Here is a 23999-nt window from a genome sequence, read left to right as displayed (position 1 = left end):
AAAGCTTGAAAGTACTTAAAAGGTCTCTTATTCATTAGGTATTATTTATATTGATTTTAAATATGGTTAAGATTTGACTTCCATCACAGTTATCTGTTCTCTTTCTCAACACCAACATAGTTAACTCCTATTTATTGAGCCCTTAGCAGTAGCAGCAGTGTTAGTCACTCAGTCATGTCCGACTCCTTTGAGACCCCACAAACTGTAGCCCGCCAGGCTTCTCTGTCCATGGGATTCTCCAGGCAAGAATACTGGAGTGGATTGCCATTCCCTTCTCCAGAGGATCTTCCTGACCCAGGGATCGAACCCAGGTCTCCTACACTGCAGGCAGATTCTTTGCCATCTAAGCTACAGAGAAGATCAAAGGGTCCCTTACATGCTAATTAATATATTTTATTATCATAAAAGAAATGAAAATCTAGTATCACTGAGCTTTCATTAAAGTTCCTAACTTCAAAAGCCGAGTATAATACATTCACAGTGGAACTTGTAATTAGAAATTACTTAGGATCTAAAAGAAAAGTGATCTTACATTCCAAAAAGACTGCACAAACTACATTCACTTTAATAAAATAACAACAGGATCAATTCTATCACTAGGAGTAACAATTTCAAAATGGACATATAAATTGTAAAGTGAGTGCCCTTTAAATGTACAAGTTTTAATTCTAATACGGAATTTTACTAGTCCGATAACTGTAAACGTTAAAAATACAGCTTTGGGTTCTAGGAAACTATAAGGAAGAATTATGATATGTGGGACTATTTGAATACAGAATTTGATCATTTTAACTTAAAAGAAAAGTGTAAAATGGTAATGATCAGAAAAGTGTTTGTAATTCATTAATTCCTCCCTCTCATCATAAAATAACATTTTGCTTACTCTTTTAGAAAACGATAGAGTCCAATGGCTGTCAATAATAAAGATAAATAAGTAATTCCAGGAGAGGGGGAAGAAGGGGTTGAAATCAAGCTGTATTCTATCTACTCCAGTTGTGTATATCAAACATCACAAACAAAATTATAGTGTTAAATAAGCTCCTCATTTCCCTATAGAAACTGTAAGAAAGAATACAGCCTGGAATTCCACACTTAATTTAAAACTACAGCATGGAGAATAGCAACCCACTATTCAAAATGGGACAATTTGAATAGTGAAAACTAAATGGAACTGAAATCACCACTTTTAACATGGCTTTTCTGACCATATCCATAATTAAAATATCTACATAAACATATATGCAATCAAAACGTCACTTCACACGAAGATAAAAATCTAATCACAGCATTCATTCAATTTCTCACATGTGCAAAAACACAGAAAAAACTATTGGGAAGACACTTCTTGAAAAAAGATGAAAATCTCAGATTAAATCTGTGGTGGAGTAGACAGAAAAAAGAACACTATAGTAGAAGTGTTCTAGTTCCAGCTCTACCACTAATCTCTTTTTGCAACTTTAGGCAAATCACTTAGTCTTCTGTGCTTCGATTTCATCTGTAAAATGTACACTCCACCCCCATATTAGGGGGTTGGCAGTGAGAATTAAATGTGAACACTCTTCAAAGAATATTGCACTATAAAGTTCATGTCGGGTTATTACTATTGACATAGTCATTTATCAATCTTCTAGATTTATAACAAATGAAACTAACAGTGAAAAGGCACATGTGAGCCAAAGAAGAGCAGGTAAAACAGAAGGCATCCTCCTGTAAGGCACGGGGGACTTACGTCCTGCATTTGGGCGTTGAAGACTGCACAAGATGACAACTGAAAAGACTGAATCATGACCTGAGCAACACCCTGTGGATCAGAATACAATGCGCCTCCCAGGTGAGAATAGAGCTGAATGACTTTTTGTAAATGGAAAGAATAATTATACAAACGCTGAGTTTCCTGAGGCCTGGAACAAGTCAGTTAACAAAAGGCCTGTAGAATGAAGAGTTTGAACTAGATCAGTGGTTTCCAACCTCTAGTTTGCTGCTGTTGTCTTTTAAACCAGCTGAACTCTCTTTTTAAAAAATTCGCCAAAAAAATATCAAGATTATACAACAGATGAAAAGTGGTACTGCTCTAGAAGTAGGGGTACAGAGCTCTAGTGTTCTCATTTCTGAAGAATTTTCAATGTGCTTCTTCCAAACTCAACAGCTCCTAGGAGTACAGTCTGAAGACCACTGAACTAGATTATCAAATAAATTCTAGTTTCATGTCTATATGGTTATTATTCATAGTCTTTAAAAAGTTTAAAATATTAGACTCTGTAAAGTTATCAAGTGTTAGCATCTTCATCAAAAGCAGTAGCTAAATATAAATACTTTTGAAATCAGTTAATTACTAAATTTTCCATTAAATTTACAGAAAGAAATTTACTACTGATTTCAGCTTTAGTCAGAAAATACAGGCTAGCATTGCAAACTATATGAAAAATCACCTACAAAGTTTTATTAAAGCACTATTAAAGCACTGGATCACCTGATTTCATCCAACACTAAATTCTTACTTTTGACTCTATAATAGAGTCTGACATATTGCCTTTTGGAATTAAACTCCATATCCCTTCACAAGGCAAAACCAAATTGTTGTTATCTGGTGTGAAATCCGAATTATTCAAAAACAGATGTGGGGCCAACAAGGACTTCCTCTTCAGCTATCAATAAGACATGGCTAATGACCACTGGGACAAGCCAGTAAGAGTTCAGACTAGGCACAGAACAGGTAGCTTAAATACGAGAGGCAGGATGACACGGTGGTTCAGTGTGTGAAACACGGAGGCAAACCTGCCGAGATGAGAATTCCAGCTCCACCATTAACCAAACGTGTGAACTGGGAGAGTCATTCAACCTCCTGTGCTTTCCACTCCCTCACCTGTAGAACGTGGGTCATACAAGTAACTACCTCCTATGTTGCGAGGTTACACGAGTTCATACAGGTGAAATCAGTATGTGACTCACAGTAAACACTGTGTCTGCTATTATCACCTTAATAACGGGCATGCCTTGGAGATACTGTAGGTTCAGCTCCAGTCCACACAATAAAGCAAAACATGAATTATTTGGTTTCCCAAATACCTAAGTTGTGTTTATGCTATACTGTATTCTATTAAATAAAGTATGCAACAGCATTGTCTGAAAAAAACAACATACATACCTTAATTAAAAAGTAGTTTATTGCTGAAAATGCCGACCATTATCTGACCCTTCAGTAAGTTGTAGTAGTAATATCAAAGATTTTAGATCAGAGATCATCAAAGCAAATATAATAATAATAAAAAAGTTTGAAATACAGTGAGCATTACTAAAAGGTAACACAGAGACACGAAGCGAGCAAATACTGTTGGAAAAACGGTGCTGACAGACTTGTCTGATGCAGGGTTGCATTAACTTTCAATTTGTAGGGAAAAAAAACCCACAATACTGCAAAAGCACAAAGAAGCGAAGAACAATAAAAAGAGGAGTGCCTGTAGTAATTCTCATACTAGGCCAAGACAAAATTTTGGCTCACAGGAAGAAAAAAAAAACACCTAAATTTATTTAAATAGACTAGTTTTATTAAAATTTTAAAATTCCAAGATATTTTTCTTATTTTTTATGGTGTTAAAATAATTCCTACTTTGAAATGATGGTGACAAGTAAATGACAGTTTCAAATATCCTGCCTTGACAAAAAAAAAAAAAATTTTAATGACAATGCACTGGTCATGGTTCCCAAAGGTTTCTGTTGGTTTCTATATTCCTTTTCATAAATCTATAAAATTCAAAAGGCTGGGAACCAACTTTTTAAATTACATAAAAACCCACATTAAAAAGGCAACTTAAAGCAACATATAATAAATAATCCATGTCTCTTCTCCCTTTCATTAACATCTGTAACTACAAACTGAGCTCATTTCTCTCTTTGCCTCCAGGCTGAGTACAAACCTAATTAAAAGAAACATGATCCCAAGTATAAAAGACCTTGTAGAGTAACGTAAGGTAATTCTAGAAAACTCTGTTGAAAATACCAGTTTATCTAGTTTTGTAAAGAATTCACCCATTAACAGGTTCAGCCTTATCATAACCTAAAATCAAGTTTACATAGGTAACAACTGTCTATTTTTGTAACTGCTAGATTCTGAATCAAAAAGAACATACTGAATATTTAAAATATGCTTTTAAGTAGCTTATATTGTTGAGTTTAACAGTAATAAATGTTTGACATTATCATTTAACATTATCATTTACCAGCTTGTGGAGTCTTATTTCCCTGACCAAGGATTGAACCCAGGCCACAGTAGTGAAAGCCCCAAATCCTAACCACTAGGCCAACAGGGGATTCCCAATATGCATTCTTTTAATACGCACAACGCTTATATACTCACCCTCTATATTTTTCTGTCCTAAAAGACTTCTATCAAACACTGACATTACCACTTAAAAATATAAGCTTCCATCACAATTAAAATAAGAATACATTGGATTAAACATTAACATACACATTTATTTCATCTGCAGTCAGCTTTCCAAACATTTCACTTAAATGTCACCATTAGTGTGAATATAGTACTACATAAAGAATGCCCTGGGACCCTTTGTTTGAGGAGATGTCAACATCATATAATAAGTACAGAATTTATCCTTTTAACCATGGTTTATTGAGCTGTGAGAATAATGCCGCTTTCTGTTTTTAGTAGCATTAAGCTGCTGCTGTTACCTGAGCATGCTGGCTTTGTGCAAGCTCCTCTTTCCTGCGTTTCATGAGCTCTTTTCTCAGCTCTTTGGGTGCTCTCTCCACTTCATTTATAACCTACAGTGTATAAGCATGCAGGAGGTGGGGAAAAATACTTTCTCCACAGCAAGCATTTATGTGAGCAGACAAGCTACAAGTCAGATAAAGCTGTTAAAAAGTTCCTTTCAACATGCATTAGCACAGGTGTTAGTTTGAAGAAAAAGAATGAAAGGATAGAACATGCTTAATCATAGTGCAGAAAGGGACATTACACCATATAAAGGTTAATTAGCTTCTTAATTATCCCTACATATCATTCTCTCTTTAGATTCAAAGGTGATCAGTAAAGAATTATTTGCAGCACTGATGCTGAACTAAAGGTGATAAACCCAACTGACCTTGAAAGATCATAAAATTATAAACGTTATCTATTGACATTGTCTATTGACACTGTTTGATATACTGGATATAAGGAAAACTAACGTCATTCATTTATAAAACTGCAACATTTCATGATTGGCTTGATAAAACCAATGAGATAATTCTAAATGAAATCCACTTAATGAGATCAAAAGAAAAACAATAGTAAGCCTTAGAATAACACAAGGAGAAAAAATGCACACTAAGTTTTCTTTCTTTTTATAAAACACCATTTTATACATGGTGTGATAAAAATGAACATATTTGAAAACTTTGGGGTTAAATTAGAATAACATTCTCCTTTGCTGATATATTAAGCCAAAATCAACTGTCAACTTTAAAATCTGTAATATAAGCCCTCAAAAAATAAGTTTAGTATGCTATGATTTACTATATCAGATAAAGTATATTATAAAATAAAGTGTATTTTAGAGCTCCTTTTAATTACTTCAAAATCCGAGATGTGTATTCCACCTAAGAACAAATCTGTAATCCAACTATGAAAGGCGATCATGATCATGTGTTTATAAGTAGAAGCACCAAAGCAACCAGATTCCAAATCACCACATGCCATTTATGGTCTTTGAAAGAGACTGATTTTGATTTAACAAGTGTATTTAAAATTTCCCATCAGTAATCTCTCATGAAACCAAATCACCATTAAAAAGAAGAGACTCCCCAAATGCAAGAAGTTTAGCAATAAGGAAAAAAATACATAATTATTCAAAATATACGTATCACGATCTCAAACACGTTCGATGGCTAAACCTCTCCTACTTCAAAACAGTAACTAGAAACATTTTTATCTCTAAAATTAAATCATATATTTACCTACAAAATTTTTAAAATTTAATCTGATACTAGAAAACAACCTTTTAATAAAAACTATCCATCTATTCATGGTTTCAAGAAAAATTAACATTTGGTCTCAGTAAAGTCATACATCATGGTATATAAAGCAATTCTATATGAAATAAAATAAACAGTAACAAAACAGTAATTTTTTGAAATGGAAGCCACATCAAATGGCTATATACCATTTCACTTATCTTTACCTAGAGAAATCAAAGAATGTACTATTAATATTTGATTCTATCCTTTTAAAACCAGATCCTGAAGTTCAGCAATATGATATTCCATTTTCTGCATTTCATTGTTAAAATCAATGAATCTGAGTATTGGGGGCATGCAACAAAAGTGAAAAGGTATTCACTAGTTTGGTTGATGTTAGTTTGCTCCAAAACTAATAAATCTGATCATAATATTGCTCAAGGGGTCTTTTATATTATTAAAAGATAAATTCTCCTCCTACACTAAAGGAACAGAATAAATTATAAAATCATCTCTCAAAACTGCTAATATGTAAAAGTTCTCTTAGTTTTATTTTAATTGGGGAAGAAGAAAAGACACACTAATACAATATGTAAATCCTCTTTCTGAAACAATGACAATCTTTCATAATAAATAATACCACACAACAGATTCTACGACAATATGGAACAGTTTCAGGAAAAATGAAAAAATTCATTCTAGTGAAATGGCTTTACAGACTATTTTCCACCTGTGATTCTTCAAAGTATCTCACAATTTGATAAGCTTGGTGATATTATTTCAAATTTCAGGTTATTCAGCTTTTGTTTGGACACAGTATCTGAGAAAGGTACTCAAGATAATCAAGAAAAAATAATTTTTAAGCGTGAATTAAATATTGCAAATAAATACTAAATTGAAATATTGTTGCCACCTGCAAATAGATCATAGCATGTTTTCTTATGTCAGGACTTATATGTTACATTAATAAAGGAGGAATGATTGGTTAAAAGGAAAATGGATTAGACTCAATTTGAAGTCTTGATTCAAAGGTTAGCTGGGTATTTAATGTGTGTTTTGTGAACTTGAAAAGGTCATTAAAACCTTTTCTACTCCAGTTTTCTTGGCAGTAAAATTAGGTAACATCTGGCCTTACTGCTACCCTACATAACTGCTGGGAAGACTGGGAAAAAAAAAAAAATGAATGACTGCCACTTAACTAACAAGTATTATTCCTTATTCCTTAAACACGTGTACATTGAAAAGGGTAGTTACACTTACCTCCTTCTTTCGGTTCTTTAACATATTCTGAAATTTGGACAACTCTTTCTCTTGTTCACCTTTAATGCGTTTGGCTTCATCTCGTAAGCGATTTGTGTGTTCCTGTTCTAGACGTTCAATAGTCTGTTTCTGCTGTTTTTCTAGATTTTCAATCTCCTGATCATATTGTCGTTTCTTGCTCTGTAAAATGATGTAGCTCAAGATCATTTAACATTAATGCTCATATCAACTTATTATACTGAAATGTTTACTAAGAGCACATATTGATAAATTGCATTTAAACAGTGATAAAATGCATACACTCTGCGATACTGAACAAGTCAAATTCACTAAAATATGTTTCTAAAATTTTCCAAAAAGATGAGCATTTTCATTTTTTTCTAATAAGGAAAATACTTTTTTCTATTATATAGAATATTCAAAAATTATAGACAATCCAGAAGAATATCCAATTGCTGCTGCTGCTGCTGCTGCTGCTAAGTCACTTCAGTCATGTCCGACTCTGTGTGACCCCACAGACGGCAGCCCACCAGGCTGCCCCATCCCTGGGATTCTCCAGGCAAGAACACTGGAGTGGGTTGCCATTTCCTTCTCCAATGTGTGAAAGTGAAAAGTGAAAGTGAAGTCGCTCAGTCGTGTCCGACTCCTAGCGACCCCATGGACTGCAGCCCACCAGGCTCCTCCATCCATGGGATTCTCCAGGCAAGAGTACTGGAGTGGCTTGCCGAAATACTAAAGAAAAATTTCAATATTTTTCCTATATGATTTTTGATAAATCAAAGGTCATATTTGAAGTCTATTTTAAAAACATACCATTACTTGTCATTTTCAGACTTACTCTTCCTCATCAAGATTCTTAAACATCCTATTTCACTGAAGCAAACCTTTTAGAATTATAAAGCTATTCTCTCAACAAAAGATTCCTGTTTATATAATACTTGAATAACACTGCAATTTTAGACATAGGTACTTATTTGTAAAGAGTGTTTTCTTTTAAAAAATTAAAAAGCAAAATATTTTGGAAAATATGGGGAGAAGAGAAACAGTTTTTGTAAGGTTCTGAAAAAAACAGAATATACTGTAAAAATACTCAATGAAAACAAAAGCTCATTATTTCCTTAGGAATTCTGTTAGGACCCAACAAATGAAATCAGCAATGCCAAACTTCACACCAAACAAACCTTACCACTTAAAAGTATAAAACATAAGAACTATAATCAACCATGAATCCTATAACATTTCAAATGATCCTTTTTTTTACCCTACATTAAGCTAGATATTGTCACCCTGCTTATTTAACTTATATGCAGAGTACATCATGAGGAACGCTGGGCTGGAAGAAGCAAAGGCTGGAATCAAGATTGCCAAGAGAAATATCAATAACCTCAGATATGAAGATGACACCACCCTTATGGCAGAAAGTGAAGAGGAACTCAAAGGCCTCTTGATGAAAGTGAAAGAGGAGAGTGAAAAGGTTGGCTTGAAGCTCAACATTCAGAAAACAAAGATCATGGCATCTGGTCCCATCACTTCATGGCAAATAGATGGGGAAACAGTGGAAACAGTGTCGGACTATTTTGGTGGGCTCCAAAATCACTGCAGATGCTGATTGCAGCCAGGAAATTAAAAGACGCTTACTCCTTGGAAGGAAAGTTATGACCAACCTAGATAGCATATTAAAAAGCAGAGACATTACTTTGCCAAACAAGGTCCATCTAGTCAAGGCTATGGTTTTTCCCGTGGTCATGTACGGATGTGAGAGTTGGACTGTGAAGAAAGCTGATCACCGAAGAATTGATGCTTTTGAACTGTGGTGCTGGAGAACACTCTTGAGAGTCCCTTGGACTGCAAGGAGATCCAACCAGTCCATTCTAGAGGAGCTCAATCCTGGGTGTTCATTGGAAGGACTGATGCTAAAGCTGAAACTCCAATCCTTTGGCCACCTCATGCAAAGAGTTGACTCACTGGAAAAGACTCTGATGCTGGGAGGGATTGGGGGTGGGAGGAGACGGGGACGACAGAGAATGAGATGGCTGGATGGCATCACCGACTCGATGGACACGAGTCTGAGTGAACTCCGGGGGTTGGTGATGGACAGGGAGGCCTGGCGTGCTGTGATTCATGGGGTCACAAAGAGTCGGACACAACTGAGCAACTGAACTGAACTGAAGCTAGATGTTCAACATAAGTTATTAAAATTTTATATCATGTTAACAATTTCTTTTCCAACTTTGGACACAAAGTAAAAATTTAAAGACTCAGTGACAATCACCCTTGACAAGTCAGCACGAACTTCTCTAGCAGCTGTGAAAAGGGATGTGGAAGCTTAACTGTAGTAGCCAGAGAAATAAGCATATTTTGAAAAATCCCCCAAGAAATTCTAATACTCAACTGATTTTGAAGACAACTGCTCTAGAGTAGCTTAAAATCTTGGATTCTGAGAGGTAAAATTTTAGCAATAAAAAGTTGTCCAGCAATAGAAATTTGCAAACCATCTATTAGCTTCATGATTCCAGGTTTTCATGACAGATTTTAATCAAAGAAAAATGAAGACACCCAACATACTGTAAGTCAGGCAAACGGCCAAAAACAGGAAGAAAAACATCCAGAACACAAAAGAGACAAAGGCCAAAAATATATCACAAAGCCAGAGAAATCTCGTAAACAGAGAAAAAGTTCTAAAATCTTCCAGCAGTGATTTTTTTTAAGCAGTAAATTTCTTTATGAACAAAATGGTACAAAATTCCAAGACTTTACCATCATCTCCTGCTCAAAACGTCGGAAAATTTGCTCTCGCTGTTGCTGCAGTTTGCCATTGAGCTGCTGTTGGGCTCTTTGTTCTTCTTTTTGAAGAAATCTTAATTCCCGAAGTTCCTGACGTCTGATAAAATTTAATGGTGATAACAGAAAAAGAGGAGCAAAAATTACACCACTGAAGTAATGCTTTACAAGAAAAAACGTGAAAACTAACATTTTCTTCCAATGGAATACTAATAAAACAATAACCCAAAACTAGTCAAGACTACTCGTTTCTCTATTTTTCAGAGTCTGCACAGACCTGAAAAGTCACAAAACCAGCTGAAATCACGTTGTTTCTCTACTCACCTAAGAAACCTCAACTCTTCAGTTTTGGAGTCACTATCAGTAACTATCTTTGACGTTGTTACACTTACTTCTACACCATCAACAACAAATTTGCGTGTTTTCTTCAATGTTTTCTTTTGTCTTCTTGTTTCCTGAGGGAGATTTTATTTTAGGCGTTATATGGGGAATACTAGAGAAAAAAAAACATATTCTTAACAAAAACAAGAAATGGAACTAACTGCTATGGAGACTACACACACAAAGCTGAACAGAAAGCAGTAAGACATCTCTGAAACCAATTATACCAAATACACCTCATCTGATTTTCACATGACTTTACAGATGAAATCAATCTTTTTCAAGTGAAATTATGCATTTTGATGATATGCATGTATAATTTTTATGATACCACATCACAATTAGGCACAAGTGGTAATGACCAAGTCACAAAAATGAGTGACAATCTTTACATGTTAACCATCCTTTCTTCCTCTTTTTACCTTGTAGGTTCTCAGACACCTCTGTTTTTCTGTTTCAGAAACACTTACAAAGCCATTAAAAATAAATTCCTGGGCCACATCCCTCAAAAGAATCTAAATCAGCAAGTCTGAAAAGGCTGAGGCTTTTATTTTGAAAAGGCTCTCAGATAACTTTAAAACACCACCACAACTGAGATTCAAAATTCATTTAATCAACAACAATAATATCAACAGCCCTCCTTCATTTCAGGGTCAGAGATGGAGGAGTGATTTTAGAGTTACTAGAAAGACTGTACCTCCACCACACCACCCAAAGTACCAGATCTGCCAGCTAGCTACTGCCTGAAATTCTTTATCAAGACCAAACTCTTCATTCCTCAACTGGTATCCAAATGTTTTTTAAAGGCAAAGAGAAATAACAGAAGTATGTAACACTGCTATAAACACATCTTGGTAAACATGTACATACTGAGAACAGAAATTACTTAGTTGTGATAGGTGGAAATGGTTAGAAAGCAGAGGGATCAAAAGCAGAATGTGAAAATACTACATTTAAAAGGCATTAGAATTTTTAAGTTGGTCTAGGGAACTTTGCAGGGAGGCCTGGTATGCTGTTGATTCATGGGGTCGCAAACAGTCAGACACGACTAAGCAACTGAACTGAACTGAGGGCACTTTGCAGTCTTCACCCTCTTACTGCTCTACTCTCTAGGTTTCCAGTATCCTCACATTGCTCTCCCCTAAACCCTGGACTATGGCAACCCTATCCAGACATCTTCTAACACCTAAAGTGGGCATGCTCCAAAATTAACCTACCTCCCTGTAACCTCCAAATTTTCCATTTCTTCAGTTCCTACTAAAGCATCCACAATTGATGTCACCTTAATTCTCACAGAGAATTTTTTTTTGAAAGGCTAACTATAACTATTAAGTCTGTAAATGAACTTCAGAAAAAATGGAATTTCAGGCACTGAAACAAAATAAACTGAAAACTGAAGACCATCTAGGCAATACATGTAGTAATAACCTGGGGCAGATAGGCAGGCAGATCACTCATGCCCTGGAGTCCTATCCCTAAAGTCAGGTCTAAGTTCCTGCTTTTCTGCCACCTGTCAATCCAGAGTCTCTAAGCAGTCCGTGGCTCACCTGTATCGGAATTCCATGGGATCTTTTGTTACAAACACTGATTCTCTGGCCTCACTCCATACTTCTACATAGCTCTCCCTAATGATTACCTTTTTAAGCACACTCAGATTGGAGAATTATGCTGTAACAGCTCCAAGTATTCTGGGTTTTAGTGTTTGGTTTGGTTTTCCCACAATGATTTACATGGCAGTAGAAATGGCTATGACTGAGGAGTTAAGAGTGGTCATCTTCATGGCCAGTAGTAAATTAAGGGATGTTTAAATCCTAAACATTCTTTAAAAGAGATCATTCTTATAAGCCCTCTATTCTTTCAAATATTACTGATTCTTGCTAAAATTATACCAAGAGACTGCAGTAGGAAAACCCAAATTCCAGTAAGCAACTTATTATACTATTTATATTGAGTTGGCAAAAATAGGTAGGTACTACCAAAGAATTTAACGATTACATCAGGAATCTCTCTAGTTTTATTTTTAATTGATTGCTCTCATAGCCCTGAAGAATTTTATAGGGCTAATTCTTCACTGATTTAGTGATGGTTTGTTTGAAAGTCATCAGTTTTACATAAACTCTCAACTGCCAAAACGACAAAGAAAAATCCAAACAGGGACCCATATACACTTACTTGTAAAGATATCGATCCACTGTCCTTAGTTTTGCTTAGGAAGCTAGAGATGGACAGATTCAAGTCAATGCTGCTATTATCAGCAGTGGAACCAGTGCCTGAATCAGTATCATTTTCCTTTTGATTCTCAGATTCTGGTAACATGGTTTCAGTTTTTGATAAAGCACCTATTTCTCCTTTATTTTCTGCATCTTCAGGATTGATATTAATACTGGGTATCGGAACAGGCTGAGGTTCACTGGGCTGTGAAGTGGCAGTAACTTGAGGTTCTGCTTTAACTGGTACTTCACAGGGAATTTCTTTTTGCTCTGTGTCCATCTGAGTAGTGGCTTTATGAACATCCAGAGCTTCACTTTCTAGAGCTTTCTGGTCAGTATCAGTCACTACACCTCTGACCTCTGTTCCTTCAGTGCCACTTGATTCGATAATCTCAACTTCATCTGTCCTGACTTCCTCGCTGGTCTCCAATGTGTTCTCTGAACTGCGGACTAGTTGTTCCTCACCTTTACCGTCTACAGATTTGTTGTCTGTCTCATTAGTTTCAACTCTTTCTTCAACAGAAACTTTCTCAGTACCACCAGCCTCAGGGCCCTCTGTGGACTTGATCGCTAATGTCTGGCCTACGTCACCCTCTTCTTTCCCATCACTATGCTGAGCATCCTCAGCACTGTTCTCAGTTGCCCTCTGAGCAACATCTTCTGCCTCATTTGTTCCTATCACTTTGCTTGTATCACTGATTATATCTTTTTCAGTTTTGTCATCTGTTCCCAATTTCTCTAGGGTGTCTTCCTTTGTAAACTTAACTTCATTTTCAATTGCCTGAATATCTGCCTCTTTTTCTCCAGTCTCTTCAGAAACTAAATCCATTGCTTGGACAGTAGTATCTTCAATTTCTTCAGATTTTATAAACTTATTTTCAAATATCTGCTGCTTTTCCTGATCTGTTTCTTCTTCAGGTTTCAGATTCTGTTCAGTATTTGTTTCTGAAGTTATCATTATGTTATTTTCCTTTCCTTCACTGACTGAAATAATGTCCACTGCCTCATGGTCTTCTGTGTCAGGAAGATTTTCAAGCTTGGGTCTCTTCTCTTCTCTTCCATTTTGCTCAATTACTGCTGCTTTATTATGAAGTTCAGCCATAGCTTCTAAATGAGTATCATTAACATGTTCATCAGTACACACCACAACCTTTTCAGGTTCATCACTGGTGGGTTTTTCAGTAAGAATTTTACTGTTAAATTTATCTTCAGAAGTATTACGTTCTGTTTTTTCTGAGACAGATTCCAAAATACAAGCATTTTGTGAAAGCTTATCTTCTTCAGAGCTGGCAATACTCAGGTCAGAGGAGGCACGCTTACTGGCAGGTATTGGCTAAAAAAGATTTTATACAGTTTATAGTGTTAAAAACGTAATTTCAAGATGGTGACCAAAACAATATTTCATATATATGTGTATACATATATATATAAATGAATTCATATATATAGTGATTTAATATTTTTATTCAGTAAAATTTGATAAAATTATAAAAATAATTTAAAGAACTGACAAATCTTCACATAATAAACATGACAAAAATGGATAGCAAGGAGCAAACTTGAAAGCAAGGAGCAAACTTAATAAATCTTCACCTCTAAATTAAAGGTTTTTGTATTGCTACCCAATAAATTGGGCTTCCTTGGTAATTCCATAGCAAAGAATCCACCTGTCAATGCAGGAGACACAGGTTTGATCCCTGGGTTGGGAAGACCTTTGGAGAAGGAGATGGCAACCCACTCCAGTATTCTTGCCTGGGAAATGCCAGACAGAGAAGCCTCATGGGTTACAGTCCATGGGGTTGCCAAAGAGTTGGACACGACTTAACAACTAAACAACCACCACCCAATCAATTAATTCTTAGACATACATGCAATCGTAACTCAAAACTCAACTCTAAAAATTACCAAAACACAATTTCCTTTTTAAATACTGACCAGAGAATTTTCTGTTTCCTCATCATCATCCTCCTCTTTGCCATCTTCAACTTCTTCTGTAACTTCAGCCTTCGCCTCTGCAATCAACTCCCGAATTGGTTTGTTGGAATCAACGGTCACAAAAGGATGCTGTTTGATCATTAAAAAGAACACACTCAGTAACAACTGAAATGCTTGTGGAGTGAGTTTCATGTATAGAAAACACATAATTATGTGGTAAAAACACTGACATGTAAATAAGAAAAATACAAACAACTTCAGGTGATAGTTGGGATCATCTGGGATAAGACGGCAGGGAAGGGAACTGAACAGGAATAGGAGCTGCCTGCAACTCTTTCTGCACATGTGTTTTAAGAATTTGAAAGAAGTATGCCAAAAATGATAACACATTACTTCTGGGTAATAGCTTCATGTACCCTGCTGTATGTCTGAAAATTTCATAACCTAAAATCTAAATTAAAATTAAACCAAGTTTCAAATACATTACTAGTTCTTAAAAAGTAATAGCATGCTTACATCTCGTATAAAACCTCAATAAAATAATTTCAAAAAGCTTTAGAGTTCTGTTAAAAGTGTCCATAAACACCTATTCGTTTGTTTTTTTACACAGTTCTAATGTTTTTAAGAGAAGATATTTTATTCATTTCTGTACTCTGCACTTAAGAGTTTGTCACAGACTAATGCTTTCCAGTGTGGAGGAAGTAAAACAAGAGAAAATGAATTTCAAGGTTATACTTTTGTACAGACAGAAAGGCAATTTTTCTTGCTTCTCCCTCCAGATAAATAGCAACCTAAAAAACTATAATGGAGGAGTTATACAATAACTCAACCGAACAGTAACTGCTTCAAGATTTGTCATTCTATTTGTCTACCTGTACTATCATTTGACAAAATTTTATTCCAAATATTACAAACAAGTCCTGCTATAAAACAAAATTATTCAATCACTTCAACACCATTTTTTAGCAATAAAGTTAGCAATATTTACTGAACATTTACCCTTACTGTAAGAGACACTAAAAAAAAAATTCATTAGCTCACGGCCCCTGTCACCTTAATGGAGAAACCAAATGGGAGTGACTGACAAAGTGGAAATAACTAAACAAAATGAAAAGAACACAAACTGAATCAGAAAAGCATAGGCGATATTACTCAAAAGCTAAATAAATGCCTCTTAGTAAGGGGAGCACATGTTTGTAAAGTAAGTGTTAACTACTACAATGTGTCTTGTGTTTGCACAGGAAAACTGAAGGAATCTTGAATCTGTATTCATCTTAAAGAGATGTTAACAACAGTTAGATGGTTTGCCACTGTCATATTACTCTTATTTTACCTGCAGCAGCTGAGATGTAGTCCACCTGGAATCCACATTCTTTTCCAAACATTTCTTTAGAAAGTCCTTAAAATTTGAAGACCTTCAAAATAAAATTTTAATAATGACATTCTATTTTATTTTCTTGTTATTAAAATCAAAACTATGAGAAACCATAGTTAAGTTCTATCGTGTATGTAATAGTATTAACTCAACATAAAACTAGTTCATGAGAATATTAATATTCATAAGTCATTCATTTATAAATACAAGTTACATATATGTAAGTAGGCTTATAGTTTTAAGTCACTGAGATACAGTCAAATGTTCAAAAGAAAGCTAAAAATCACAAAAATTCTTCCATTATATTAAACTCCACAAACACAGATCACACATATGCCTCAGCTTCTCACAGAAAATACTTTTTCATGTAGAACTCCAATCACTGCTATTTTCAAACTGTTGGGAAAGTTAATTATAAGAGTTCATATGATTCCTAAGTCTCGAAAATACACCAGTATCAGTTTTCTATTTCATACAACCTCTGTACCATGTAAGTTTAAATACCCTTGGAAAGCTGGAAGAATAAAGCTTCAAGTTTTGCTTCTTAAAAAGTTTTGTTTAGGAATATTTTACCATTTTGATGGCTGTGCTAATGTAGGGGGCTCAGATTTTGCTATTTTTAGCAGCACTCTCATTGGATTTAATTCATGATGAGGTGGTTCTATCTCAGCCATTTCTATTAAAGTGATACCCAGGGACCAAACGTCAGCTTTGTAGTCATAGGGTCTGTCCTTTGATGTTTCACACATGACTACCTCAGGAGCCATCCTATGAAGACAGAGAATTGAAAATCAAGATGTTTAACTTAAAATGGTGATCACAAACCACATAAAAGACAGACGGTATAATCAAACATGTGGACAAAATTAACGTATAATAACTGCTGACATAACTAATGCAGCAAATCCACAAAACTGAATACATACCAATAGGGTGTGCCAATAAAGGAATCTCTCCTTTGTATTGTCCTTGTGTTTTTAGCTGATACTCCAAAATCCGCTTGAAACAAATAACCATACAAAAGTATTACTGATAGTTTTTAAGCAAAGTTTGCTATATTCAACTTAAGGGAAAAGCATATCAAGTCTTTAATAAGACCACTGTTATTAAAGGGTAAGCAAAACAGAACTGGAGTGGCAACCCACTCCAGTATTCTTGCCTGGAGAATCCCCATGGACAGATAAGCCCGATAGGCTATATAGTCCATGGGGCTGCAAAGAGTCGGACACAACTGAGTGACACAAATGGAAAGAGAAGTAACTTCCCTATCACCCTAATTTTGACCACGCTCTTTCTACCATATCCCCACCCTCCCCACAAAAACACTGCCACAGAAAAGATTCCATCATTAATACACTTAACACCACCATCTTTACACATCTTCAGATCACAAATCCTCCAGAACTGACCAAAAATACAGTAGTTTTAAAACAGACCAGTCTATCCACTTCAAAATAAACGTCAAGTAGTGCTATTTGTTACAATTAAGTTGAAGGACAGTTTTTCTATAGTGTGAAAGACAAAATTTATACCAAAGAAGCCTTAAGTGACAGCATGGCTGCGTGCTCAATTGTGTCCGACTCTTCGAGACCCCATGGACTGTAGACCGGCAGGCTCCTCTGCCCATGGGACCCTCCAGGCAGGAACGCTGGCGTGGGTGCCGTGCCCTTCTCCAGGGGATCTTCCCGACCCATGCGCTGGACCTGCATCTCATGCATCTTCTGCACTGCAGGCAGATTCTTCACTGCTGAGCCACCCGGGAGCCCAAACGACAGCCTATGTCTTGCTCATTTCCTCATAATATTACATCACAAAGAAAAAACTCAGGAATGATGTTTTCTATTTAAATCATAGGGCACAGCAACATCATAACTTTATCAGTTGTTTACTCCTTTTCAGCTTAGAGCTTGATCATTAATAGCAACACAAAATTGCTACTGCTGCATAAATTACCTCATGCCATATACATTTCACTTCTAAAGTTTCATCTGACATGCCACAATTCTCAAAACTGAATAAATATCAAAGACCTAGTATTTGTATTCATGCCCCAAGGTCTGGCACAGAATATACACAATAAATGGCAGCTACTATCACTAATAATATATGTAATTTTAACCTCTGTGATACTTTGGCAGTAGAACTTTCAAAACTCATGAAATCCTGCCCTGTATTCTAATTATTTGTATCTATTATATAGTTCTTTCTTTTCTTTTTTTGACCAGGTAGTTCTGCTTAAAACACCCTGGTAGCTGCCTACTGACTACAGAATGAAGGTACACTTCCTAATATGGTATGAGGGCTTCCCTGGTAGCTCGGATGGTAAAGAATCTGCCTGCAATGCAGCAGGAGACCTCAGTTCGAGTCCTCAGTCAGGAAGATACACTGGAGAAGGGATAGGCTACCCACTCCAGTACTCTTGGGCTTTCCTGGTAACTCAGACAGTAAAGAATCAGTCTACCATGTGGGAGACCTGGGTTTGATCCCTGGGTTGGGAAGATTCCCCTGGAGGAGAGCATAGTAACCCACTCCAGTATTTTGCCTGGAGAATCCCCATGAACAGAGGAGCAGGCTACAGTCCATGGGGTCACAAAGAGTTGCACACAGCTGAGCGACTAAGCAGTCAACTCAGTATTTACTCCATTTCAGTGTTTTCTGAGAACCCATTAACAGTCTTTTTAACTTTTTTTTCCCTCAGAACATGACCTGGAAAGGAGGTCCAAAACCAGACCTAAACCACAAATGTCCACTGCCAACAGTCATACCTCCATAAGTACTCTTATGGACAGGCGATAAACTATGGAGAGACAAGAAGCCACCTTCATTCTTGTGCGAGGGGGAAAATTAAGGTCATTATTAAGTACTTTAACTACTTACAATAATGTGGCAGATATATGTTGGTCTGTTAAAACAGCATTTACATATTTATTTCCATTTGCAAGCATGTGATCTGATAATAAAAATTTGGTTACTGTAATGTATATATGGCTCCTGAGGATACTACGGTTCTATAATATCTGTGTATACTTAATACAATGTCACAGAAATGGAAGACATTCTGTATGCATGAATTAATGAAATAAAGTGCAATTATTTTAAATGTCAACCAACGCAAAACTATTTCAGCATCCTAAATCTTCAAAAATATAGTTATTTTTAATGGCATGTATTTACACAAAAGTATATTCCTGTATTTAAATAAGATTTTAGAACACTTACAGAAAACATGCATCAAAAATTGATCAAAATTATACTATTTCAAAACAAGCTACAAGACTTTAAAATATGATATAAGACATAAAAAAGTAACATATATCAGCATTTTAAAACTCCTGAATGAGGTGACAGAACACAAGAGAAATTAGAAATAAAAAATCATTTTAGAAACAATGACTAAACTAGGAGGAATGCCAGAGCAAATAAACACAATGAATTCACACCCACTATCACTTCACATCCATTAGGACAGTTATTATCAAAAATACAGAAAATAACAAGTGCTGGGAAGGAGGTAGAAAAATTGGAACCCCTGTGCATTGCTTTGGAAATGTAAATTTGTGCAACCACTGTGGAAAATGGTACAATGGTTCTTCAAAAAATTAAACATAGAATTACCATACAATCTGGGTAACTGCCTAAAAGAAATGAAGGCAGGAACTCAAAACAGATATTGTACACCCATGTTCATAACAGCATTATTCATAGAAGCCCAAAGATGGAAGCAACCAAAGTGTCCATCAATGGATGAATGAATAAGTCAACGTGGTGTATACATATGCTGATAACAGAATATTATTCAGTCTTAAAAAGGAATAAAATTAACACATGAATTTGAATAGGACATATGTAGGAATTCAGGAGAGCCTTGCTCTGTCCTTTGGAAAGGCCTGGAATGAAGGCCAGTCCAGAAACTAGAAGCATACCTAACACTCAGACTGTGGTCTTAAAATACCATGTCCTACTAAATGAAAGAATACAAAACCATGCAGACTCTTGCCAAAAAGTCTTTGGATTTATTTGCAAATTGAGGGAAATACAGAAAGGAACTTACTTAAGTCATCAGGAGTATGCAGCCAGCAAAATGCAAGATAAGAGAAACTACAGGTCCAACAGCTCAGGTCCCACAGATGAGTGTTTCTCAACTTCTTTTTTCACCTCTCCTAGAGAGCCTTTTTAGACATTTTTTCCCCAATCCTCTCTCTCCTCATGAAATTTTAATGTCACAGATATACTGTATATCTTTTCATGTACTATCAGTGGGCCTTTGGAGGGTCACAACCATGGTAATACTAAAATTTTCTTTCTGTGAGAAAGCATGCCATGAAAATGCATGCCACAGATAAAACATAAAGAGAAGAAAGGAATGGTGGGGAGGGGGATGGGGGGGTATGACCCATACATTAAAAGAGACTTAAAAGAAAAAGCAGGTTTTAAACATGGACAAGTCTAAACTCTAAAGTCTAGAGATGAACACTGGGTGATAGAGCCATAAAGAAACACAGGGAAGTGATTACTATAAAGGTTAGTATACAGGTTATCTGTGGAGAAGAGAAGGACAGTGACTGAGATGAGGCACGTGATACAGCTCCTAAGGTGCCTGACACACTTCTGTTTCTTTATCTAAGTGGTGATTAAAAGCTATTGGGTACAGAGCTACAAGTCAACAGGCTATACAACTCTTAATGTGGTTTTCTCTATCTGTATTTATTTCTCAAAAAAAAAGTTAAAATTTAGTAGTATGTCGAAGTATACCTGCTTAGAGGTCAAGACAAAGTAAAGTGAACCATGATCACTGGTATCAGCATGGCCTTTGGATATATTCTGTCCTTTTAATATCTGTCCAAAATACTCAAATTTAGGCTTCATCACCAGACTTTTATTTTTAATTCATATCTTGGGGATACTTAAAAAGGACTGTATCTTCCATCTGTATGTGTATATATGAAATTCATTAATTTCCCATCTAAAGTCTATGTCTATTCCTCCTTATGAAATTATCATTTATTCCCTCAGTGCAAAAAAAAAAAAAAATCTGTTTTCAACCTTATACTTAATTTAGCATCTTTTTTACACTTACTTTGTGAGCATAGCCAAGATATCATATCTACAAAATAGAATATAAAACTAAAGACAGAAAAAGAAAACGACTAGATATGAGTTTTGAAAATGAAGACAAAACTAAGTGGTTTTACATAATGTATCATTTTCTAAATGCATTGTATTTATAAATATTAATTCAACATATAAAAATTTAAGGGAAAAATTATTAGGCCGTCTTTTTAAAGTATGTCTTTTTAAAAATAACAATCCATCCTTTCTTATTGTTTAAAGTCTTTATATTAGGTGCCTATATGTAGAAATTCTGGGAGTTAATGAATAATTATTTACCCAAGTTTTTTTTTTTTGGCCTCACCTCATGTCTTGCAGGATCTTAGTTCCCAGGCCATTGGCAGTGAAAGCACCAAGTCTTAACCACTGGATTGCAAGGGAAGTCCCTCCAAGGAAGTATTTTAAAAACTGCTGCTGCTGTTTAGTCACTAAGTCGTGTCTGATTTTTTGCGACCCCATGGACTGCAGCTCACCAGGACCCTCTGTCCATGGAACTTCCCAGGCAAGAATATTGGAGTGGGTTGCCATTTCCTTCTCCAGGAGAATCTTTCCAACTCAGGGATCAAATCCACATCTCCTGTTTGGCAGGCAGATTCTTTACCACTACACCACCTGGGAAGCCTCAATTTAAAAAATTAACATGAAGTAATTCTCCATGTTTTACATATTTTAACAAAATTCTCTTTGTTTCACATATTAATATTCGAGTCATAACAGAACAATATTAAGTAACAGACATACAGGGAGAAATCTCAAAGCATAAAATCAAATGTTTTATCTAAAAGAATAAACTTACCCAACTTAATATCTCCATCTAATGTAAAAAGAATGTTGCCAGCCTTTAGATCTCTGTGGATGATTTTATTATCATGCAAGTAGTTCAAAGCCTCTAAAGTCTGCTTACAAACTACTTGTATCTGGGACTCAGTTAATGGTCTCTCAAGCTCTGCAACGAAAAAGTAAACAAATAAGGATTTTTGTACCGTGAAAGTGTACCACAGGCTATATACCTTTAATAACTTTACTGTCACTGTTGAAGATTATATACAATGAAATGACTTTTTAAAAAGTATAACACAAACATTACTTTCTTCACATATTATCAGTTCAATTCAGTCACTCAGTCGTATCAGACTCTTTGAGACACCATGAATCGCAGCGCGCCAGGCCTCCCTGTCCATCACCAACTCCTGGAGTTTACCCAAACTCGGGTCCATCAAGTCAGAGATACCATCCAGCCATCTCATCCTCTGTCGTCCCCTTCTCCTTCTGCCCCCAATCCCTCCCAGCATCAGGGTCTTTTCCAATGAGTCAACTCTTCCCAGGAGGTGGCCCAAGTATTGGAGTTTCAGCTTCTGCATTTCAAAGAACACCCAGGAATGATCTCCTTTAGGATGGACTGGTTGGATCTCCTTGCAGTCCAAGGGACTCTCAAGAGTATTCTCCAAACACCATAGTTCAAAAGCATCAATTCTTCAGCGCTCAGTTTTCTTCACAGTCCAACTCTCACATCCATACATGACCATGGGAAAAACCATAGCCTTGACTAGACAGACCTTTGTTGGCAAAATAATGTCTCTGCTTTTTAATATGCTGTCTAGATTGGCAATAACTTTCCTTCCAAGGAGTAAGCATCTTTTAATTTCATGGCTGTAATCACCATCTGCAGTGATTTTTGAGCCCGAAAAAATAAAGTCTGACACTGTTTCCACTGTTTCTCCATCTATTTCCCATGAAGTGATGGGACCAGATGCCGTGATCTTCGTTTCCTGAATGTTGAGCTTCAAGCCAACTTTTTCACTCTCCTCTTTCACTTTCATCAAGAGGCTCTTTAGTTCCTTTTCACTTTCTGCCATAAGGGTGGTGTCATCTGCATATCTGAGGTTATTGATATTTCTCCCGGCAATCTTCATTCCAGCTTGTGTTCTTCCAGCCCAGCGTTCCTCATGATGTACTCTGCATATAAGTTAAATAATCAGGGTGACAATACACAGCCTTGACATACTCCTTTTCCTATTTGGAACCAGTCTGTTGTTCCATGTCCAGTTCTGACTGTTGCTTCCTGACCTGCATATAGGTTTCTCAAGAGGCAGGTCATCCTGGAATGTGAAGTCAAGTGGGCCTTAGAAAGCATTACTACAAACAAAGCTAGTGGAGGTGATGGAATTCCAGTTGAACTATTTCAAATCCTAAAAGATGATTCTGTTAACACTCAATATGCACTCATTTGCACTCAATATGCCAGCAAATTTGGAAAATTCAGCAGTGGCCACGGGACTGGAAAAGGTCAGTTTTCATTCCAATCCCAAAGAAAGGAAATGCCAAAGAATGCTCAAACTACCACACAATTGCACTCATCTCACATGCTAGTAAAGTAATGCTCAAAATTCTCCAAGCCAGGCTTCAGCAATACGTGAACCGTGAACTTCCAGATGTTCAAGCTGGATTTATAAAAGGCAGAGGAACCAGAGATCATATTGCCAACATCCGCTGGATCATCCAAAAAGCAAGAGAGTTCCAGAAACACATCTATTTCTGCTTTACTGACTATGCCAAAGCCTTTGACTGTGTGGATCACAATAAACTGTGGAAAATTCTGAAAGAGACTGGAATACCAGACCACCTGATCTGCCTCTTGAGAAACCTATATGCAAGTCAGGAAGCAACAACATTTAATAAAATTTTATTATGGTCATCTAAGAATATAAAAATAATTAGGCTGATTTAACTCATTGAATGTTACTCAACAACAAGATAAATATACATGTATAAATGTTTGAAATCCACTGACTTTTTTTAAAGTATAATTTAAGATATAAATGTAAGGAACAAAAAGGCATTTACCAAGCATCACAGCATCCACTGCTCCACCAGCACAAAATTCAATGAGGATCTGCAGGCAAATAAAAAAGGACATGTCTAACACAACACTGATTCTGAGTATTTTTCCTTCAAGTTAGCAAAAAAGATAAACAAATAGCTATCAAATAACCTAA

General features: G+C 36.0%; 1 protein-coding gene across 2 annotated transcripts in view; it reads right to left on the bottom strand.

Moving 5' to 3' along the window:
- The window catches only part of SLK (STE20 like kinase), a 65079-nt gene that overhangs the window by 12916 nt on the left and 28164 nt on the right, over nucleotides 1-23999 (bottom strand). Inside the window, exons 3-13 of one of the 2 annotated variants that reach the window (XM_055424720.2) lie at nucleotides 23848-23896; nucleotides 21800-21949; nucleotides 16821-16893; nucleotides 16468-16662; nucleotides 15853-15934; nucleotides 14520-14648; nucleotides 12547-13917; nucleotides 10318-10448; nucleotides 9970-10093; nucleotides 7213-7392; nucleotides 4687-4779 (exon numbers count right to left, since the gene is read on the bottom strand). In XM_055424720.2, the coding sequence (XP_055280695.2) occupies nucleotides 4687-4779; nucleotides 7213-7392; nucleotides 9970-10093; nucleotides 10318-10448; nucleotides 12547-13917; nucleotides 14520-14648; nucleotides 15853-15934; nucleotides 16468-16662; nucleotides 16821-16893; nucleotides 21800-21949; nucleotides 23848-23896 (2577 nt within the window). The remainder of the gene's footprint in view (nucleotides 1-4686; nucleotides 4780-7212; nucleotides 7393-9969; nucleotides 10094-10317; nucleotides 10449-12546; nucleotides 13918-14519; nucleotides 14649-15852; nucleotides 15935-16467; nucleotides 16663-16820; nucleotides 16894-21799; nucleotides 21950-23847; nucleotides 23897-23999) is intronic. The other variant, XM_055424721.2, reaches the window with a different exon arrangement.

The sequence above is a fragment of the Moschus berezovskii genome, chromosome 12 (assembly GCF_049115385.1).
Source record: "Moschus berezovskii isolate FMDL1 chromosome 12, NW_MosBer_1.0, whole genome shotgun sequence".
NCBI lineage: Eukaryota > Metazoa > Chordata > Mammalia > Artiodactyla > Moschidae > Moschus > Moschus berezovskii.
This window is presented reverse-complemented; position numbering and strand designations above follow the sequence as displayed.